The 21,647-nt window shown below is 49.4% G+C and overlaps 3 protein-coding genes across 6 annotated transcripts in view; 1 reads left to right on the top strand and 2 right to left on the bottom strand.

The window, feature by feature from the left end:
• Nucleotides 1-15,001, top strand: part of EIF2AK1 (eukaryotic translation initiation factor 2 alpha kinase 1) — a 33,570-nt gene extending 18,569 nt beyond the window's left edge. For all 3 annotated transcript variants that reach the window (XM_054569393.1, XM_054569222.1, XM_054569307.1), the window contains exons 8-15: nucleotides 357-414; nucleotides 736-1,063; nucleotides 2,234-2,345; nucleotides 4,361-4,461; nucleotides 10,042-10,153; nucleotides 10,465-10,547; nucleotides 11,604-11,837; nucleotides 14,023-15,001. In XM_054569393.1, coding sequence (XP_054425368.1) covers nucleotides 357-414; nucleotides 736-1,063; nucleotides 2,234-2,345; nucleotides 4,361-4,461; nucleotides 10,042-10,153; nucleotides 10,465-10,547; nucleotides 11,604-11,837; nucleotides 14,023-14,154 — 1,160 coding nt within the window. In that variant the 3' untranslated portion in view covers nucleotides 14,155-15,001. The remainder of the gene's footprint in view (nucleotides 1-356; nucleotides 415-735; nucleotides 1,064-2,233; nucleotides 2,346-4,360; nucleotides 4,462-10,041; nucleotides 10,154-10,464; nucleotides 10,548-11,603; nucleotides 11,838-14,022) is intronic.
• ANKRD61 (ankyrin repeat domain 61) lies at nucleotides 5,149-9,065 on the bottom strand. The gene is made up of 3 exons (XM_054569510.1): nucleotides 8,853-9,065; nucleotides 7,653-7,750; nucleotides 5,149-6,094 (listed from the first exon to the last, which is right to left on the bottom strand). The coding sequence occupies exons 1-3, from the start codon at nucleotides 9,063-9,065 to the stop codon at nucleotides 5,149-5,151; spliced, it is 1,257 nt and encodes a 418-aa protein (XP_054425485.1).
• A 14-nt stretch (nucleotides 15,002-15,015) lies between the features above and the next one.
• Nucleotides 15,016-21,553, bottom strand: AIMP2 (aminoacyl tRNA synthetase complex interacting multifunctional protein 2). 2 transcript variants are annotated; one of them, XM_054569646.1, is made up of 4 exons: nucleotides 21,255-21,548; nucleotides 18,376-18,582; nucleotides 16,327-16,558; nucleotides 15,016-15,529 (listed from the first exon to the last, which is right to left on the bottom strand). In XM_054569646.1, exons 1-4 carry the CDS (start codon nucleotides 21,387-21,389, stop codon nucleotides 15,141-15,143), a joined length of 963 nt encoding a protein of 320 aa, XP_054425621.1. In that variant the 5' UTR covers nucleotides 21,390-21,548; the 3' UTR covers nucleotides 15,016-15,140. The 2 variants fall into 2 exon arrangements, with proteins under 2 accessions (XP_054425621.1, XP_054425701.1); XM_054569726.1 differs by having other exon boundaries at nucleotides 15,104-15,529; nucleotides 21,375-21,553.
• Nucleotides 21,554-21,647: the final 94 nt, after the last annotated feature.

Genomic DNA, 21,647 nt, shown 5'->3' with positions numbered 1-21,647 from the left:
AGTTTATTAGAACACAGGCTCATTGATATGTACTGCCTGTGGCTGCTTCTGTATTACAACAGCAGAGCTGAGTAGCTGTAGCAGGGCCTCTGAGGGGCTGAAAACCTAAAGTACTCGTCACCAGGTCCTGCACAGAGAGTGTGCCGCCCCCTTGTATAGTGGGACAGCTGGTTTATAGTTTCTAAAACATGCCAGTCGTTGAATAAGGTTGTAGTGTACTTTGCCAAAAGGTCATGACGTTTTTAGACAGGTAGTCTCATTTGGTATCATTCGTGTATTTTTAGTTCTGCCTGGACTATGAATTAGACAGTCGGGCTGCTTGAAGGATTGTGTTTGTTTTTGTTTCTGTTTGGCAGATAGAATTTCTGTTCAGTTGCCATCTCTGAGAGTGATCTCTACGCAGGAGGATGACAGGTATGTGGACTGGTGTGGCCTTCCTGCAGGTTAGGTGTCGCCTGTCACCTGCATGGGGTTGCCTTTGTCTTTTGCTGTTAGGAGCTCAGGAGTGTTGTAGACTTGTCTTTTTTGCTTATTTTCATTCACAAAATATTAAATTATTTTCTCTGGTCAGATATTTCCTGTCAGTATTTTAAATAAATGTGGCTGCTAGAGAGATTTGATACCTTTTCTCCCACTAGAAGTTTACAGTAAGATCCATATAGGTCTGAAGGAACAGTTGAGTTACTGTTGATCTTTTTTTTCATTCATGATTATCTTTATTTTTTTCCCCTCCAGGGAGCAGCATGATGTTAACAATGATGAAAGTAACAGCTCATCCATTATCTTCGCTGAGGGCAACTCAGAAAAAGAAAAATCCTTAGGGGAATCCGGCAGAGAAAATCAGAATAACAAATTGGTGAACTACACCACCAATTTAGTCACAGGAGACACCAGTGAATTTGGATCCTCCATTGTATTCCAAGAAAATGGCTTGGCTGAGTTGTCTTCCGGATCGATTGTTGAGAACCAGCTGCCACTGAGGCTCACTTCAGACCTAGAAGGGAATTTCACATCCACTGAGGAGTCTTCTGACGACAACTTCAACCTGGTGGGACAGGCAGAGGTAGGTTACTTTCCCAGAACCCACCGGTTCCATGGTCCCCGTAGCAGCTGTTTGAAGGGCCGTGATTTGGTGCGGCCTGCCCTCCGCCCAGCAGGCCTCCTGCCTGGCACCCCTTCCCCAGCCTGCGCCAGCCGTCTGCCCTGCGATCAGCCCCTCCCGGCCGTGTTCCCCTGTGTCTGGTCTTCCCTCCTCACTTCGTTCACTCATCCTTTTCTGGGTCATTCCCCCTAGATCTTCTCATATACGTACCCTGGAGCGGGTAGCGTCGTGTGCACTATTTGTGTTGTGTGGCAGCATCATGCTGCACACATATTTATGCTGACAGATTGTCTGCATTTGGGAACACGGCTTTGAGAGAGCGTCCGAGCAGGGTTCCCAGGTCAGGTTTCAGGAGACTTGTTGAGGGTTGCGCTGGCGTGCTGGTGAGACTCAGGCGTACGCTTGCCAGATGAGTATTAGTATCAAGAAAACTTGAAGATGAACAGGGTCTGCATGCAGTCGGTCCTACTGGATTACAAAACTGTAGACGCACGCAGAATTCTTGTTGTCCAGGAATACGTGGCTGTGTGCACGTGGTTTTTCATGAAACATGAAACTTTGAACAGGTTCATCTGAGTACAGAGGAGCTGTGTATGAGGGACTTTGAATCAGAATGGCTTTATTCCTTTGGAATAAGCTTGGAAAATTTTCCTGATGCCTAAATCAGTGGGCTACAGTGGGCTTCCTTTTTACTTACATTTTCCTTGGACAAGCTATTTAAGTTATGTACAGTGTGAAGCCAGGCAAAATGTACTTTGGGGTGTGCACAGAGTAGCAGGACACCATACAGCTGTCCTTTGATTCTGGATCTTAACTCTCAAAACTGTTTATGTCGTGAGCAGATCAGACAGTTTCAGTGCCTCGGGGTCCCGTTCGGGGGCTTTCTGCCTTTTGACGTCTGCCTAACTCCGCAGGCCTGCCCCTGCCCACTTGGATTGTGACACACAGCTTTAAGCATTGCTTTCCTTCTCCATCTCCTTCACCCGACTTGGGGCATCTTGGGGCCCCCCCACCCCGTGCCTGTCCCCTCTGGTCCCCAACTCCCAGGCCAGGGCTTGGCGGAGAGGAGGCAAAGTTGACTGACTGAACGTGTAGGCACGGAGACGGCAGCGGCGTTGTGTCGCCCCCTAGGTGCAGTACCACCTGATGCTGCACATCCAGATGCAGCTGTGTGAGCTCTCGCTGTGGGACTGGATAGTGGAGAGGAACACCCGCGGCCGGGAGTGCGTGGACGAGTCTGCGTGTAAGTACCGGTGGGTCTGTCGGTGGGGGGCAGGGGGATCCAGACGGGAGGATCTGCTGCCTTCTGCCCCCAGGTGCTTTAAATTGGCCGGGGGGGGGGGGGGGATCACTTTTTTTGAACCAAAGAAACAATTATGCTTATTTCAACATTTTTCAAAAAGTCATTGGAAGTTAATTTTCTCTGTGATAGATACATAATTGGCATTTAAGCAGGAATGCGCTAGAATTTTTAGGTAAATGATTTTGGGTGAAATAGGTCTTTCACAAAAAATATTTTTTCAGAAATTTCTAAGGGCAAAATTTAAACACTTGTTTTACTTTTTTTAACCTGAAAATGTGGTACTCTTAACAAAATGAGAAACCCTTATAGGAAGGCATGTGGTCAACAGTTTGTCCCCCTCATGGGCCTGACTCCCCTCCCTCCCCTGCAGTTGTGTGTCCTCTAGAAATACTGTCAGGTAGTATTTTTAAAATATTGTAACAGTGATTCTCAACTTGGGCAGTACGTTAGAATCACTTGGGGAACTTTTTAAAAGATGACAATAAAAAAGGACTTTACAGTTCAGAAAGCTGGCAGACACCACCTCAATGACCAAGGCCGGTGTCAACAGGGGTAACTCGAGTTGCTCCTTGATGCCCTCAGAAGATGTGAGGGGAGGACACTGGATCTCAGGTCTTTCTCCCAAAACCCACAATCCCAGTCTGATCATGAGACAAACATCAGGCAAGCCCGGATCGCGTTGGAGTTCCTGGGGCCCTGCGGTGCTGTGGCGCCCAGAGGTCTTATTGCAAGAGGCAGACACTCCCCAGTAGTCCTGGCCAGTACTTCTCAAACCATCAAGGTCCTCAAACACAGGAAAAGCGTGAGACACTGTCACAGACCAGAGCAGCCTCAGGAGACAGGACAGCTAGATGTAGTGTGGTGTCCAGGTTAGAACCCTGGAACACAAATGGGACTTCGGGTACAAACTGGAAACCTGACTAAACTGAGGACTGTCTCAGTATTAGATTAGCACATTGACTGACAGATGTACCGTACGGAAAAGCTCACCTTGCGTTTCTACCCAGGCCAGAGGTTGGTTGCTTCAGTGTGAGGGTGTCACAGTAGAGGTACCTCTGGTGGAGGTACCAGTGGTTTTGCACACACGCATGTGCACGCACACATACACACGCAGGTCCCTGAGTTGTAAGCTCGGCGGCGAAGAGGAGGGTGGAGCAGGGGTGAGCTGCTGATCGCGGCGTGGAGAAGGGCGCATGCAGCATTCCTGTGCTTGGAGGTCAGCAACAGGCTGATGGCTTAAAATGACTAAATGCGGAAGAGCTAGTGAGTTCTTACTCTCTTACCGAACTTGCTTGGCTGGAAAACTGAAGGATTTTTTCTTCGTCGATTTTTATTTGCGTTAGTCCTGCAAACGTCTCCACCCTCAGAATTCACATACTTTGTTGTTTTATCAACAGGTGAAGTCATTCATTTACCTTTGGCCCCTACACTTCATTTGTCAGTCATTTTTGGAAAATATGTGTTCAGAATCTTGCAGACAATGAAGCTCATCCCTTGGGCTAACATAATTTATCTTTCTTCTTACTCCATTATTTGTGATAGGATCTTCAATTCACAGTGGCCAGGATCACAGATTTATTAGCATTAAACCCCAGCATGTCAGGGGTTGGAGGGGACTTAAACATGATTCCGCCTCGTCACCTGGGCCCTGGGGATTGCTTACTAAGTAACTACCACAGGGGCTCTGAGTGGGACGAGAGGCCTCTTCCTGGTGACAGAGTCCATCGCAGGCCGGGAGCTTTACTAGCCCAGGAGCCCTCCCTGGTAACTTCCGTGTTTGAACTGCTTTTGAGCATTGACTTTGTGGAAAATCTGAATGTTGTGGAAAATCTGAATGTTGTGTAGATGTCAGATGTGAATATATTTAGAACCACAAGTTAACATGTAGATGGAATGAGTAGAAACAAACAAAAAAAAAATTAGAGAAATAATTTTTTTTTTTTTTTTTACTGTAGGTCCTTATGTTATGGCCAGTGTTGCAACAAGAATTTTTCAAGAATTGGTGGAAGGAGTATTTTACATACATAACATGGGGATTGTACACAGAGACCTAAAGGTAGGTGGAGAGGGTGAAATCATTGGAAGCTTCCGGTCAGGGATGCCTTGGTGTCGGTTCATTGAAGTAAGTGGGGTCGGGTACCCTAGTTCATTTACTTAGAAGGATGTTGTTACTTTCATGTAGATGATCGTTTTATAGGTCCAGAATGTGAAAACTTTAGATTGAATTTAAAAGATTGAAGTAAACTTTGGGCATTTGAATATTCTCACTCTTTTTCAGGTAGTAAATGTACTCTGAGTACGATTGTAATTGATGATGCTAAGTGTACTTAACATGGACAGAAATATTCATCTGTTATTTCAAACTTAGAGGTGAAAATCTGTTTCTATAATTATCTCAGAAAATTTGACATAGAAAATTTTATTCTGCTGTTATCAAAATCTGTGATTATTCCAATTTTTATCTACAAAGTACTATCAAGAGAGAAGATACATTTACCTCTTTGAGAGTTTTAAATTGCGTACTTCTGGGGTAAGAGTTAAATCATGGAAAATGCATTTAAAAGAATATTTAGGAACAAAAAGTTAATAGGCAAATCATTTTATTTTTGGAAGAAGGTTAAGCGTACAGAGTTTGCACGTCTGGGGTGGATAGGGCCGTGGGCGAGGTATTTTCTGGGTCCGGGTCTAGCCCGGATGGCGTTGGAGCTCCTGGAGCCCTGCAGTGCTGTGGCGCCCAGAGGTCTTATTGCAAGAGGCAGGCCAGGTCATAATACCTGTACACAGTGCTCCATACCTTCCCCGGGAGAAGGTGCTTCGCGTAGTGTTTGTATCTCTCACCGTAAATGTTTCTGATGCTTCTTTTACAGATGTCCTCTAGGGATAAGGGTTTTTGAGACAGCTTTATTAGAGATTCCCTTAAGGCGTGGAATTCTGGGAGTGTGATTCCTGCAGGCAGAAGTCCTTGGTTATTTGTCAGTCTCAAAGGGTAAGAGCGGTAAAGCAACTTGGCAAGGAGCGTCTTGTCTTTTAGGTTAGAACTGCGATGGAGGTACATGTGTATGGGAGACTCCCCGTTTCTTGTTAAGATGTTAATGTTGGCTTCAAATTCAAGCAGGAGACTGATTACTGCCTCTCTGCCTGCTAAACACGCCTCGTGGAGCGCCGTTTGGCCGTTTTGGTCCTGGGCATTGACTTTGGCTCCGTGGCTCAGCAGCAGGCGGATGCAGCTCAGCCCCGCGGCCAGCACTCGGCCCGCTTTGCTGGACACGGTGCACACCGCCAGCTTAAGGGCTGTGTTCCCCGTGGAAGGGACAGCGCAGTTGACGTCCGCTCCACAGGCAATGAGTGTTTCCATCATCTCCTCATTCAGTGTACCTGCAGCCATGTGAAGCGGCGTCATGCTGGATTCATTCATCGCGTTTACCTGGGCGCCACTTTGGGCTAAGAGGGAGAGAACCGGAGAGGTCGCGTATCTTACGGCCAGGTGGAGGGGTGAATGCCCGTGGCCGTCGCCCGCCTGGGCGTTCACCTGCGCGCCGTGCTCGCACAGAATGCGGAGGCACGTCATGGCTTCCTTCTGAACGTCCGTCAGGAGCCTTTGGATCCTGTTCCCCGGCTTTGTCCGCGCGGTAGAGGTGATGGGCCAGTGCAGTAGCATCAGGTGGAGGGTGGTGAGGCCTCGGGCGTCCCTGGAATGGGGAGTAGGCGCTGGTTACCCTGAAGTCACGTGGGAAGGGCTCTATGTGGAGTATTAGTGCCTAAGAAAGTGGCATTTATTTGAAGTCACCTCCTTAATTAGTTCAGAGAAGTGTTTGAAATCTGCGGGGCCGTTGCGCTTCTCAGGGTGTCACAGCATGTTTCGGGCGGGGGAGGGTGGCGGGGTGTTTTGCGTCAGTGCGTGGACGGGCCAGCTTCCTCGGGCAGCTTGTTGCTATGTCGTTATTCCTGCGAGGCCATGGCCTCTTCAGAGCTGTGTCCTAGTTACTTTTGTTGTTTTACCCCAGCTTCCCACACAGTGCCGAGCTGAGCTAGCGGCCATTCAGGTCAATGACAGGGACTGAGTGCAGCCTGGGGTCACCATAGAAGTGCGCCGCAAAAGGCCAGACCTCCCCGGACTCAGCGGCTCTGCCTCTGCCCTGCACCTGACGTGTCCCCTGGGTGTGCGGGAGGACTGGGTGGCAGGGCTGGGTCTGGGACTCTGTCACCCTGCGGCTCGCGAAGCCCGCTGGGAGGCATGCGTGTTTTACAGCATGGCCCTCATCTGCTCCATTCCCGAAATCTCAGGATTGCCTCCGAAGTTCCTTTGTTTTGGCCGAGAAGAGGGCAAGGACCGATGTGAACGCAGACTGCTCACCAAAATTAGAAGGTGGTTTTCATTTCGCCTGCGTGCGTTCCGTGCGAGCGTTGGGCGAGGGCTGTGGCGGCAGGGCTGGCGGTGGCCCGTGGCCGGCCTCTCAGCCCCGCGTGGCGGACCCTAACCGTGGTTAGACAACCGGGTAAACGTGCAGGCGGGCAGAGGTCTAGCGAGCCTGACCTGGGGCCGGGCTGCAGCTGAAGGGCAGCGGAGGGAGGGCATGCGAGGAGCCCCGGAGGAGCACGGGGGTTGTGGTGGCCTGTGCAGCCTGGGAGGACTGCCGGAGACCGGCCAGGCAGGGGGTGGTGCTCCGGGGGGGGGCGTGAGGGCCGGGGGGCTCTTCAGGGGCGTGGTAAGGGTTTGGGGTTTACCTTCCTTTTAATGTTGTGGAGGAAGAAGTTGTATTACTTTTCTACCATGTAATTCTTCCCTTCATTCAGATGGTATTTAGTAGGCACTTACGAAGTGTCAGGCATTGATTTAGATGGTGAGGATATATTTGGTGAGCAAGAGAAACTTCCCTTTCATGAAGTGTGTACATTCTAGTGTAGGTAATAAAGGAGAAAACCCACTGCCTGTTTACATTCTATGTTTTATACCTAACAGGTATTTAAACTCCCTCAGGGCTGTGAGCAGGACTTAATGCACGCCACAACATCACGAGGAACACTTTGCGCCCAGGGTACTTTAAGCGGGCTGATTGATTTGTGCTCTTGAGTTTCTTCCCATTTTTTCAGAGTGTCTAATCGAATCAGTAAAGAAATTGTTTCATTCCAAACATGATAGTTTCTAGTCCACAGCTTCTGAAGAGTGGATGTGTCCAGACACGACTGGGGAAACTAACATCTAAACCACGTATATCCTCATTTAGAAATGGTCACCTGTCGCGTTACCTTGCTTCCGGGTCAGCGCCGTGTTCTAATAAACAGTGCAAACTGTGTGCCTTGCGGTGCTCGGCCGCCAGATGAACAGGGGTGATGGGCTGCGTCTGCTTCGGGGAGAAAGCCACAGCGCGTTACAGTGGTAGCCTCACGTGTCGGCGGTCAGCAGTGACCGTGGCGTTAGCCGCCCATTCCAAAGGAAATAGGTGCTTTAGGTATCTTGGTTTGGTATTTTTCTGGTATATGCAGTGAAATTTTCCTTTTTTTTTTTTTTTTTTTTTGGCCTGTTTTAAGTGACCCAAAGCCAGTGAATTTCATATTATAAAATCTGTGTTAAATAAAGGCAGATTTACCAAGAAAATACAAATAACTTACTTAAAGCTTTGAAAGTTGATTCTTGCAAAGAGCTCATAGTGTAAAATTAGCGGCCATTGCTGTTGAGCCCCATAGTCCCTAAATTAACCCACAGGGTGACTGAAGTAGGTTTTGGGTTTTTTAAGGTCTTGCCAGAGTAATGGTATCAGTAGTAACACCTATGCTCTCAGGGTTTCAGAGATAATGCAGCAAATGTTCTATGATTAGGAGGGCTGTTTATGGTGGTTCTTTTTTTTTTTAATTTTTAGATTTTATTTATTTATTTTTAGAGAGAGGGGAAGGGAGGGAGAAAGAGGGAGAGAAACATCAGTGTGTGGTTGCCTTTTGTGTGCCCCCTACTGGGGACCTGGCCCACAACCCAGGCATGTGCCCCGACTGGAACAAAAACCAGCGACCCTTTGGTTCACAGGCTGGCACTCAGTCCACTGATCCACACCAGCCAGGGCTTATTTTGCTGGTTCTTAAAAAATAGATTTAGATGTAGCTTTCCAGCATGGCTGCAAGATGAGAGGGTGGAGTAAAGGAGAGGGTCATGTTTTGGAAACAAAATTATAAAAGTAATAATCACTGTATAAAAACTTATAAAATGAAAAATTATATGTAAAAATGGGAAAAAAGAATTCCATCACACAGACATAATCACCACGGGTACGTCTGAGAGGATGGCGTTAACGTTCCTCCAGCCGCACAAGCTCTGGGCTTTTCCCGCGTCACTGTGATAGTGGGGAGGGCCCGCCTCCGGCAGCCAGGAGGTAGAATGAGGTCACAGGGACTCGGTGTTCCTTCCGAAGCATCATGAGCCTTTTTCTAAAGATGATGGAGCAGCAAAGGGGGTACCTGGGTCTGAAGGACTCTGCAGCTGGTGGGGCTGGCCAGAACCGGCAGGGGCTGGTTGACGGGGTGGCTTCGTAGGAGTGCCCGGAGGGCAGGGCAGTCTTCGCTCATTATGGCTTCGTAGAGTTCGCTGTGGAGCGCGCCAGGTGAGCCCTGCAGCGACCTGGCCCCGTCGGCAGCCAGCTCCCCGCTGCCTCTCTTAACTACGTTTCCCATGAGAAGCACTTCTGGGTGAGGACTTTCGAGGTCAGGGGATGCTTGTTACGGAATCAGTCAGCTTCAGTGTCCTTATGATTCTTTTTGTTCTGTTCTAGAACTGTTCTAGGATTGTTGAGAACCCTCTCTGTGAACACTATTCATTTTGATATCGGAGCCAAACTTTCTCAGGCTTTGTTCCTATATCATATGGTGCCAGACAGAAGCGCAATGTTTAGGACTTCCCACTTGGTCGCAGAAACCCAAATTCTATCTTACATACAAGACTCTATTTTCTCCTTCCCTTAACTATAAAAAGCTAACAAAGCTAAAACAGAGAAATTTATACATTAAAATAAAAAATTAAAATCGCTACCTTTAAAATAAGAAAAGCCAACTTTTAACCTGACTGTTTAGATGTCTGCGGAAGCACCGCTCCCCCAGTGCCAGCGCAGCTCTTCATGGGCGCAGGAGCAGCTTCCTGGGGGGACGTTTTGGGCCTGTGGTGGTTGCTTAACTAGAGCTCCATGTTTACCTGTATAGTGTGGCCTAGTCATGCCCAACCCAAGTCAACAGAATTATTTGCGAGCTTTAAAAAAAAATAATCAAACTTTTTTCATTGAAAAAATGGAAGCCTTTAACTTGTTGGAGAGGACGGCGGTTGCTATAGCTTCTCGGTGACTTGGGTGTCCAGTTAGGGTTGCGGATCCGCTGTGTGCAGGCAGGCGCCGCATTAGCCATTCTCAAACGTGGAATGACAACCGGGGCCCACTCCTGGGAATTTCAGTTTAATTGGTTTGGGAAATGGCGTGGACCTGGAGATTTTCTTAAAGCTCCCTGGAGATGCGAACATGCGGCCGAGTTTGAGAACCACTGCTCTGATTTTTCATTTTTGAGGGGCCACTTGCCCCTGAGTTGAAAACTCTTAAACATCCCCACATTTTTACTACTTGTTCTTGGAACACCAAGGAGTTGACTTGTTCTTTTTTATTTACAGCCCAGAAATATTTTTCTTCATGGCCCTGATCAGCAAGTGAAAATTGGAGACTTCGGTCTGGCCTGCACAGACATCATACAGAACACAGACTGGACCAGTAGGAATGGGAAGAGTAAGTTTTGGGAGATTTTTTTTTTCCTTTCTTTCATTAAAAACAATAAAAAATCAGGGTGATTGCAGGGTGGGGGCAAGGGGATGGGTGGAGGTGAAGAAGGTATAGCAGGGATAAATAGTAATGGAAGAAAATACAATAAATTAAATAAGATGTCCATATTTAAAGAGAATTAGGAAGATTTGATAGCAAAGGTGAGTTAAAGACAGAAGGTACCCGTCAGTGCCTTGGAAACCACAGCACCTAGTCCGAGTCCGTGTTCTTTAATGTGTTAACGCTCAGTGTTTAATATGTAGCCTTTCAAATTGTAGGAACACCAACACATACCTCCAGAGTGGGTACCTGCCTGTATGCGTCACCCGAGCAGTTGGAAGGATCCGAGTACGATGCCAAGGTAGCGTTTCCTGCTCCTTGCCCGGTCGCTGGCTACTCTGCAGCCGTTAGTAACGGGAAGGGCAGTGCGTGCAGTGGAGATGACAGTTCTGTAGGTTGCCTGTCACATGAAACGTGGAAATAGGAGGGAGGCCTCCTTCGCATTTGAACCTGACCGCATTGCTTTTTAAGTCCTTCTACTATCTTTAAACCCATGGGTGTGACAACAACCTGTTTTTGAAATGAGCTTTCCCTTTAGAATTTTGCCATTACGTCAAAAAGGCAGAGTTCATCGGAGGCCTCTTTTCAGCCCTTCATTCTCCTCTTTTCAAGCGTAAACACATGAGGAATAATGCGGCCAGGCAGGGTGTTGCTTGAGTCCCTTTGAAGTAGAACGAAGATACCAAAAAGTTTTGATCCACATGCTCCCTGGAAGGAATGTTAAGTAAAACCCCTTTCTCAACATAAGAGCCTAGTAAATTTTCTTCCCTTTGATGAGTCATTCAACATTTTCATGACCAGGAAAGAGTTGTCAGAAGAAACTGTAGCTGCTCCTAAAGTCCTGCTTAGTCTGGATCTTCTAAAAAAACCTGTTTTCAGGAAAAGTGGCACAGAGTTTATGCAGTTTGTTAAACTTGTATAAGGGCCACTTACCTGTGAGTGACGCAGAGGTGAGGCTGGAGGCGGCCCCGGGACCCATGTGCCCGCTCAGGCCGGCGCCAGTGCGCACTCACACCTGCCTCCCGCTGGGCTGCCCGGGTTTCCAAGGCGGGTGGGGTCGGGCGTGTGGCAGAGACTGCCGTGGGCATGGTGCCCCCCGCCCCTCACCGGGCCCTCAGTCCTTTGTGCCGGGAGCCCCTTTCTGGCATGAAAGGGGTGGGGTTTGTGACAGTACCTGTCACCTCGCTCTCAGGACAGTAGACAGGGCTGACAGGGCCCGTGAGCGATGGGCCAGTCCCTTCATTGCAGCGTCCTTTCCTGGACGTCCTCTCGTGTTTGGGAGGACGGTGCCCTGACGTGGAGCTGCCTCGCTCCCTTGTGTTTCATCACTGACTGACGCTCTTCCCCGCTTTCCCAGTCCGACATGTACAGCCTGGGCGTGATCCTGCTGGAGCTCTTCCAGCCGTTTGGAACAGAAATGGAGCGAGCACGGGTCCTGACAGGCTTGAGGACTGGTCAGATACCCGACTCCCTCAGTAAAAGGTGTCCTGTGCCGGCCAAGTACATCCAGCAGCTGACCAGAAGGAATGCGTCCCAGAGGCCATCGGCGCTGCAGCTGCTGCAGAGCGAGCTTTTCCAAAACTCCGGAAGCGTATGTATTGTCTTTTCTCAATGCTGGGGAAAATATGAAGCTTAGAGTTTATTTAAATGGTGAATCCTATTTTATGAAGAACAGTAGAGCTTAGAATAAGATTTATGGAAACAAAATATGTGAGCTCACTCTCAGAGTGCCCAGTAGCACACTTGTTGGCACAGTCCAAGTGCAAGATGACCGCTGCCTGCTCTAAAAACGCAGCTACCGTATAAAAGGCAGTTACCGCCGCATCTTGCTGACTGCAGTACGGAAGCTGGCATAGGTGATTACAACGAGCCTACTAGTAAAAAAGGGACACAGCACAAGGCAAAGGACAGCAGTAATTCCCAGGGAGTGGAGCAGGCGGGGCCTAAGACCTTCAGCAGCCACCTGTACCTGTAGTTCCATCCCGGGCTGTGGCGTCGCCCCAGGCGGCCCATTCCCTTCCTCCCGCCCGGACGCCATAGAGCGCCAGCACCCGGCACCGTCTCTGGTCTGCCCATACTGGCAGCGTGGCTCGTCCATTCTGTTCCTCAAGAAACACTGAGCTAAAAACCTGACTCAAAGACATCTTCACAGGTCCCGTTGTACTGGGCTATTGAGTGTGGTCCTCAGACTGGCAGCATCAGCATTATCTGGGGGCCCATCAGAAATGCGTGAGCACCACCCCAGATCTCCTGGGTCAGAATCCACATTTACCAAGACCCCGAGTGGCTCACCTCCCCGGTGTGGGAGCAGCATTGCACGGGTGCAGTGGTTCTTCAACTGTTGTCTCTGGACCAGCAGCATTCGATCATTGGAACTTGATAGAATTCTAAGGCCCTCCCCACTCCCCCGTTAATCGGGGGTGAGAGTGGGGGGAGGGGACAGTCAATCTGAGCTTTAACAGACCCTTGAAGTGATCCTGGTATCCACTAATTTGGGAACTACTTGCATTTCTTTAGTTGATTTATCTTCTATTTAGGCTTATTAATTTTCAGGTAAAATAGTGAATTTTACTAGCTTGAAGGATAAACAAGTAGATGGAATACTTTTCTGTCTTTGAAGGTGGCAGATGTGGTTATTAAGTGATCTCCTCAGATGGAAGGGATGTTCTGACTCCCAGTTAAGATAGCAAGTAGAGACCAGTTATTTGGTGTTTATGGTGAAGAATCCTCCTGGCCTGTAGAATTTTTAGTAAGATAACCTCTACATACACACACACCTGAAGTCTGCATGCACAGGCAGTCCTTGTTTTGCACAGGAGAGAAGGAAGGTCTGCAAAAGTCACCATGCAGAGCTCAAACCATGCAAAAGGTCTTAATAATCATTGGGCAAATTATTATTCCATGACCTTAAAAATGATTATCAAAACATTAAAACTTTGTCAGTAACAGAGGTACATAGAAATGGAAAAAAAACAAACAAAAAACGGTAAAACCAGTGTTTAGTGCACTGTAATCAAGAATTACAGCATTTCAAGAGAAGTGTGAACAGTGCCTTCCGTACCTTGTCCTCTTAGGCTGGGTGTCCTGGTGAACCATGCTCCTTGCTAAGTTTGGTTCAGCTTCCAACATCCGATCTTTTGTGCTTTTGATGTGAAATATCTCCCAGAGTTCTTCACATGTGAGGTTTCTTGCCGGTGTCACCATCTGGGACAGCTCCATGTTTTCCTCGCCCTGTCGACGGTCCCTTTCCTTGGTCCCGTGGCTGCCCACCAGCCTACTGGCAGCAGGGTCAGCATTCCCATGCCAGCTCGCTCTTCTGTGACACCATTTTGGGTGGGTTCCGTTCTCACTTCCAGCATTATCACTTCTCATCAGTGTGTTGCGCTTCCGTCTTTGTGGGCCAGTTCCCTCTTTCTGTTGTCCTTTTTTTAAAAAATGTCCCTTGGGTCTATCACTGGGAGGCAGGGAAGCAAGAGAGCTGTACACACGGCCTGTGTGTTACCTGTCACGCACCGTGACCAACCGCCAGACTTCAAGCGATGTGACTGGTCCAGATCAGGACGTGTATTGGTTACTTAGTGTTTTGTGACACTAATCTACTTTCCTATGATACTGTCGTGGTAACTGACACCTGAACCACATTGCTGGGTGACTGGTCTCATTTCACTGGTCATCCTAACTGGGACCATGCGTATTGGGAGCATGCGAAGTGAGGCACACTTGTGTATGTAAAAGAATTAAGCCGTTTCAACGGAGCTCACAATTTTCTATTTCAGGTTAACCTCACCCTGCAGATGAAGATACTAGAGCAAGAAAAAGAAATCGAAGAACTAAAGAAGCAGCTCAGCCTCCTCTCTCGGGACAAAGGGGTTAGGGATGACATGAAGGATAGTGGCGTTCCTGCCTAGCTTACTCAGCCTCTAGGAGTATGGCTGGACCTCAGCTCTGTCAGCTCAAGTCAACTGGAATGTGTGGCTTCAACCTTTTTCAGGGTACAGATGATGAGCTACAGTACTTAGTTGTCATAAGATCGTACATGACACTGAAGTGAGGTTGTTTTTTCCTGAAGTAGCTCTTTCCTGATCTAGCTTTTTGAACTTGACTGCTCTAAACTAACCCTATTGTGCTTTCTCCTCTTGTTCTACAACCTTCCATTTCTGGATCGCTTAGATCACTCTGTCCAGTCCCTCAGGCTAAAATTCCCTCAGAGTTCAATTCTTTTGAACTCTGCCTATTGACTACCAGTCCCTCCTCTCCAGGTTTCTAAAGCTGTGTTCTGCACCCGCCACTCACTGCCCAGGCCGGGTCTGTGTATGAGAGGGGCCGCGGGTTTTGGCAGTTGCCCTTTTTCCTGGCCCTGCCACATGCGGCCGGTTACCGACCAGGGGGCACCTCTGTTCAGGCTCTGGCTCAAAAAAAGCCCCTTCCGCATGCGGATGAACTTCAGCTGCTTAGCGGCGGGCGTCACCCAGCCTGTTTCTGTTCCCATCGCCTTACCCTTGGTATTATTGTGCCCTTTCCAAGCTCTGTGCTTCTTGCCCCCAAGAGATCTCAAAGCAGCTACGGTGCCAGGGCTCCTGCCTTTGCCCCTGCAGTGTCCCCACGGCGTTCGCCTCACAGCACCCAACTCCTACATTCCTCAGAGGTGATGGTATGGTATGTTTGTTTCTGTACCCAAAAGGTGCCTGCCGTGTACTGGCATGGTGTACTGCACGATGGTGCCGAATTTTAAAATAAAACAAAAACCTCAAGTTATATGGTACTTTTATTGACACTCGACAACTGGTGTAATTAAAGACTCTGATTTTGGTACAAGTCCCTTTACCAACAACAGGCGTGAAAGAGCACCATCCTTAAACTCCGGTCTAGATCCTTTACAGTCCGTTTTGGGGGGTCACTGGAGGAGCCTGAGAGCAGTGCTGAAAGGCGCCAGGTTCTCACAGGCCCTCATCCACCTCTGCACATGGGCCGGCCCGGGCCCGCCGCAGCCTCCCGTCTGCCGGAGCGCCGACCAGAGCACGACGTCGGCCACCGTGAGCTCGCTCCCCACGAGCCAGGGGCTCTTCCCCAGGGCGGAGTTCATGGAGCTGAGCACAGCGGCTTTTTCTTTACTGTTTCCCTCTTTCAACTGGAAAAGAGCTGCATCCACCCAGCTATCGATGAGCGTTAGGGTGACTGCGTTATGCTTCTGGCCAAATAGGGAGAACAGGAACCGAGCAATGTTCCCTTCCCCCTCGATGGGACACATCCGCTGGACGCTGAATTTCATCTGAGTCTTTGGCACTGAAAGGAAAACACCCCATGGAATGTCAACAGGAAGGAGCGGCACCCACAGGAACTGCCTGTACCCATGGGGAGGGAATTCGCTCACCACACACTGGTGGAAGGCAAAGTGTACCTCCAAGAAGATCATGTTTTTAGGTGTAATAGTTGAAGTTTAAACCGTTTAAAGAACGCAGACTATATATTAAGAAAGTAACCATGTCTGGTACTTGATTATGAGTTTTCAAGCTAGAAGGAACCTCAAACCATCTACCCTGCCCCGTGCCTGCGGGTCCGCAGGCTGAGGCCCGGAGACCAGGAGCCCCGTCTCCTGGGTCAGAGACCTTCGTACCTCCCCAGTCTGCCACTGAGCAGGGCGGTTAAGGGTTACTGGACAAACAATAGCTCCCTCCCCTGCATGGGGGGGACCAGGGGAGCCCCTCTTCAGTGCAATGAGGAGTGAGTGGGACTCCTCCTGGCTGTTTGAAAAGGTAACATCGATGTCCCTGTAACGACAGGTTTTGGAACGAGAGGGCTAAGGGCTGGGACAGTTGCTACTGCGCTGCCCTGGCTGCTTAGACGGGGTCTCCCCGAACCCTGTGCTCTCCGTCGGAGACCCTGGTCCTCCTGGAGGAAAGAGGGCGTCTTTGCGTCAGGGTTCACCTGTGCTCCTCTTCGATACCCTGACCCAGCGGCGTGCGGCTGGAGAGTCTGTACAGCCGAAGAGTGTCACTGCCCCCGCCCCTGCTGCCTCTTAGTAAAATCACGGTGCGCCTTTCAGGACACAGCATGCGTTGAACCCAGTCCCCTCTACTTACCGTTCTTCCAAATCAGAGTGAAACCCAGCTGGTATTCGTGACGGGGCTGTTTGCTGGCCTGCTCGCCAAAGCACCTGAGCAGGTTTCCCGGCACGTTCTTGACAGCTGAATGCGTGTGGACGGCGGACAGGACCCTGTAGTGGCCGCAGAGCAGCTGGTGCAGCACGAGCAGGGAGAGGGGAGGCGAGGCGGGGTTGGCGTTGATGACGATGTCTTTCAGGGCCCCGTAATCCTGGGAGACCCCAAACACAGCCGGTGGCATTAACAGCAATTTGAGTGGGGGTACTTGTACCAGGTGCTATTCTTAGACCCCAACACCCAAGAAAAAGGTGCTACCATGACCCCACCTCACAGCGGAGGAAATGAGTCCGGGGGAGACGGTGACCTATCCCAGGTCACTCGGTGAAGAGTGGAGCTGGGGTCTGAGCTGACACCGGTCCCTTAGTCCCTGCACTGCTGGCTCCTGACAAAAAGTTGACTGTACTGTCAAATTAGTGAAACCATGTATTAGGAATGACACTTCTATTTGTCCCTAAGTTTTTAAAAATCACACGCAATCACGGTCAGCTTGCTCTCTCCGTGGGTTCCACACCTGCAGATTCCGCCAGCTGGGTGGGGACTAGAAATCACCGGGATCAGCGGTTGGAGCTCGGCACGTGCAAAGGGCCGACTGCATGCACCGTTCGACGTCATTTTATGTGATGGCCTCAGAGTATCCATGGATTTTGGAATCCAAGGGGGAACGTGGAACCAGCCCCCGGGGATACGGAGGGAGGACGTCCTCCATTTACCAAATCTTCCTCACACCTGACCCCTTGACAGCAGCTAGTTTCTACACCCATTCGAGTTTGCGAACCTGTCAATGACGAGTCTCTTGCAAAAGGGTGCCGGCTCAAAGTGTTGGTGGTGAGAGGTGGAGGGGCTCTGAAAAGCTAGGCGTTACCTAAAGCATGGAAAGCTCCGCCGTTTTAGACATGGACTTTATTTCTATACGCTCACGGCCGTTAGGGGTGAACTCGCAGAACACAGTGGGCCCGGCCCACCGCAGCCTGGCCCCTGGTCTCGCACTCCTGGCTGACGCCCTTCATGCGAGCGAGGATGCTCCCTGAGCATACGCCTCACTTGACGCTCTGCGCCTTCTGAGGTTATCAAAATTCGTCTTCGGCAGCACGGGCCCTGGGAGCTTTCGCAGTGCCCTGAGGCTGGCACAGGAGTGCGGCTCGTCGACCAGCCTGGCTCCCTGCGGGCCTGGCCAGGTCTCACTGGCACCTCTGTGCACGCAAGCATGTGCTGGGTGGTTAAGGGACATGCGTGCTGGGGGACTAAGGTTACCAAAAACTGAGCCGTGGGACAGACACCGTCATAACCACCTCCACTGTTTAGGTCCTTCTGTAGTGCTATTCCTGTCGCCAGTTCTAGAGAAGGGAATTAGCAGGCATACTTGGGACAGTCCCTTTTGCACCTTCCAATAATACTTTGTCGTATGACATTTTTTTCTTTACCTGTCACATCATACCCTAAATTAGCTGAAGACTGCAGACTGTTCATTAAAGGTGGCTGACGTAGCTTTGTTTTAATAAAGCAAATGGAATTTAAGCAAATCACACTCGGAATACGAGGCTGTGACCGGCTGTCCGCGACATGTTTCGACGGGGTTGGCGGGATTTTTGTACGTGGGCTGCCAGGGCCCTGCCGTTCAGGCCGCTCCCGGGGCCAGGGCTGCCAGCTGACCCTGACGTAAGCTGTTTCTCCAGGGCTCCGGCTGCTGGAACGTTCCCTGGAAGGGGGGAGGCTGTAACCCGACTCCCTTCTCTGCCCTCTGCCCTGGGTCTGGGATGTCAAGAAGCAGCTTTAGAGCTTGCTCTGCCTCCACTCATAGCTCATGAACCTGCGCTTTGCAATGGCACGGTCGTGCGGGGGAGAAAAAAGCGTGTGCCCCTGTAGCACCTCCGAAAACCAGCAAGCCATGGCCTCATCCCCATGAGCCCCGCTTCCTGGCACTAACAACCACCTAACCCGGGGATGTTCTTGAGTTTTACATGAACTCACCTTTCCAAGCACTGAATTTAAGTCCAAGGCACTGGTCGACCAGGCAGTGGGCTCTTCGGCCTGGATTATGTTGGTTACGTCCAGGTCTGCATCCGGCGTCTGAACCATCTTGGACAGGCCATCAACGGCGGCCTTCAATTCGTACAGACGTTTCAAAATACTATCTTGGCGGGACTCAAGAGCACGAAGAGATGGGTCAGACTCTCCCTAGGCAAACCGACACAGAGTGCTCATTCCCTCTGACATAGAAGCAGTCCGCTTAGTTTGATCACTTGTCTTCTACTTACTGTAGTTCCACAAGTTCATCAAACCTCCCACCCTTTAAAAGACATTAAAATGAAGTAGCATAATCTCATTTTCCCCACAGTCCTGCAAGTTGATCCACAAATGCTTTAAAACAAAAAATGTGACTGAAAGTCACTTTGAAATTGTATGATTCTACTTTTAGGTAATTAGTCTAAAAATAGAGAACAGGAAATGAATACAAATTGTTGCTCTTTATTCTTCATATCGAAACACTTTTCTTAAACAGAAAAAGGGCAGTGAAAATGTAACTCAATTTATTCTACTAGAAGGGAAAAGGGAGCACACATATTTAGAAAATGTGTCCTTTGGCTTGGAAGTCCATCCATGAGGTCAAACGATCAATTCCCCAAATCATTTCTTCTCAGGGCCGTACCAGTATTCTCATCTTAGAATCATCTAGAACTTTTTACTGCTTATATGTGTAACTTCATAAACATGGAATGCTTAATTTTTCATTCACTGAATCTGCATCTTTCTTGCCTGGTATAATAACTGGTACACAGTAAGTTACCCATAATATTTATACTAAGTCTCAAATCATTAAGACTTACCTTATAAAGTAATATCAAGATACCTCTCAATGCAATCATACTGTACAACCTATTTCCAGATTCATGAGTTCTCACAACAGACAATCCATTCTAAGCTGACAAAATAAAATGAGCAAAATGGTCATAACTAGGCAAAACACTCAAGAATATGGCAATGACCTCGAGTTTAGTATAAATGGTACAGTGTTAGTGTAGGACTGCCGGCTCACATTCCTGTGCTGCTAAGTCTAATTCTTGGGAACATTTGCTCCTCCTCTAGTCACTCCTTACGCTGCCCTCTGAAGCTGATGCAATTCAACACTCGGTGCTCTCAACTTCCGGGAATTCGTGTGCTTCCCAGCTGCCTGCCTCCACTGCCGCTGCCTAAGTCCAACACACCATTTTTCTTCAGCTGGCAGATCAGCTGGCCTACTACTGCTGGTCACCTGGCACCCTTTCTGGTCCACCCCTCTCATCCATCCCTAGGATGGCAGCTGTGCTGATGAAAACAAAGGTGCAGATCCTGTCAAGTCCTCCCCAGGGCTAATTCCCTAGGCTAAAAAGCCACGCCCTTAACCTGGCTGATAAGTAACCCCTATGATTTGTCCTCTGGCTGCCTCTTCTGACGTATTTCGCCTGCTCTGCCTCTAGCCACACAGTCCTTAGGATTCCTACAACACACCACGCCCCCAGTGGCCACAGGGCTTTTACTCATTCTGTTCCCTCCATCTGCACCATTGCTTCCTCTTCCCTTGTCTTAATTCCTCTTTATCCTAAGCACGGGTGTCCAACCTGTGGCCTGGGATTGCTAGAAATGAGGCCCAACATAAAATCATAAATTTACTTAAAACCTTTTTTTTTTGCTCATCAGTTTTCATTACTGTTTGTGTATTTGATGTATTTGTGTGTTTGGCCCAGAGATGCCAAAAGGTTGGACACCCCCCGATTCTGGACTCAAAAGCTGTCAATGCACTGAAACACTCAAACGAGTAATATGACCTGTGATTAAAGCCACCAGCACATCTGGCTCTCAGTTCTTGATATGAGGAATGAGGAAATGCTCAAACCTGCTTTATCTATCCTCCCTTTTAATGTTGGTCTGTTATTTTTCTTCCTTGGACTAGACTGTGGGAATATTGTTTCCCCATCTGTTTTATGCCATATGCGTTCAGAAGCAGTTTATCCTTTGTGGTGCTCTCATCATGCTGGACTTCTAATTATCTGTCTATCCACCACCATCACCTGCTACATCAGTGGGCCTGTATGTCTTCTAAGTTGGGGAGGGTGCCAGCATCACTAATTAGTACAGACTGCTGGTAAGAGCATACATCAGCATAACCACCTTGGAGAGCAATTAATCTAGTACTTACAGTTGAAGACAGACCTGCCCGCTGAGTCAGCAATTCCATCCCTAGCAAATACTCTAGGCCTGCTCGTGTCAAAAAACACTCACGGCAGAATGAAGTAGCTTACAATGGAAAACCAGCCGACATCCGTGAGCAGTGGGACAGGCAAACCGTGGGGTTACAGTTATGCGTCGGGCCAGCAGACAGCAGAAAGCAGAGAGGACAAAAACTTCGTCATTTCACGCAACAAAAGCTAGTCCCAAAATCATGTCTGGAAGCTGCTTCAGACCCAAGATACAAAATGCATGCTTCCATTCACAGCATGACTACGTGGTTTAGGGACGCATCCTTAGGTGGCACGATGAGAGAGAAAAGCAGGACATGATCATGGAAGTCGGGCCCTTCGGGGGTAGTTTAAGGGGGCGCTGACAACATGTTACGGTGAGTGGTGGTGACAGTAGGGTTTGCCTTATTCTTAATATGGGCACTGACGTGCTATTCACTTTTTGCGGGTAAAATTTCCGAATAAAAGTTGAGCCCTAAGCGAAAAAAAGACAACAGATGACACGACCCCGGCCTGGATAGTCGCCGACCCCTAGTCCTGCGACCCCGCCAGCCTGGCCACAGCGCCTGCGTACTAGGCAGGCGGGAGGCCTTGGCGCCTGCGCACTGGACGGATGGGAGGGCGCGCTCCTACCTGCACGTGGACCGCGTTCTGCGCCAGGCTGCTGCTTTTGGCGTGCACGTTGGGGAGCCGGTACATGCAGGTCGGAAGCTCTACACGTAGAGATGTTCCGCCCCCGTGATAGGGCTTTACCTGGTACATCGGCATCGTGGGGGCCACAGGAGGAAAGGTGGAGGCTGAGGGTCACAAACACCCAGAAACCGTGAAAGACCACCACGGGCGGCGGCCACCTCCTTTCCGATCCGGCTGCGTGAGTTCTGGAAACCGCCGTTCCTGTGCTCTAATTGGCCTGGACTCTCTTACGTCATGACTTTTCATACCACCAATCAGCGAGAAGGAGTTGGCAGCTTCAGTTTCCGCCTCGTGCGGAAGGGGAGGGGCACAGTTTCAGAGGCAGCCAATGGG

This window comes from Pteronotus mesoamericanus, unplaced genomic scaffold (genome assembly GCF_021234165.1).
Source record: "Pteronotus mesoamericanus isolate MK-2021 breed Mesoamerican mustached bat unplaced genomic scaffold, CSHL_Meso_final contig_1, whole genome shotgun sequence".
NCBI classification, from domain to species: Eukaryota; Metazoa; Chordata; class Mammalia; order Chiroptera; family Mormoopidae; genus Pteronotus; species Pteronotus mesoamericanus.
This window is presented reverse-complemented; position numbering and strand designations above follow the sequence as displayed.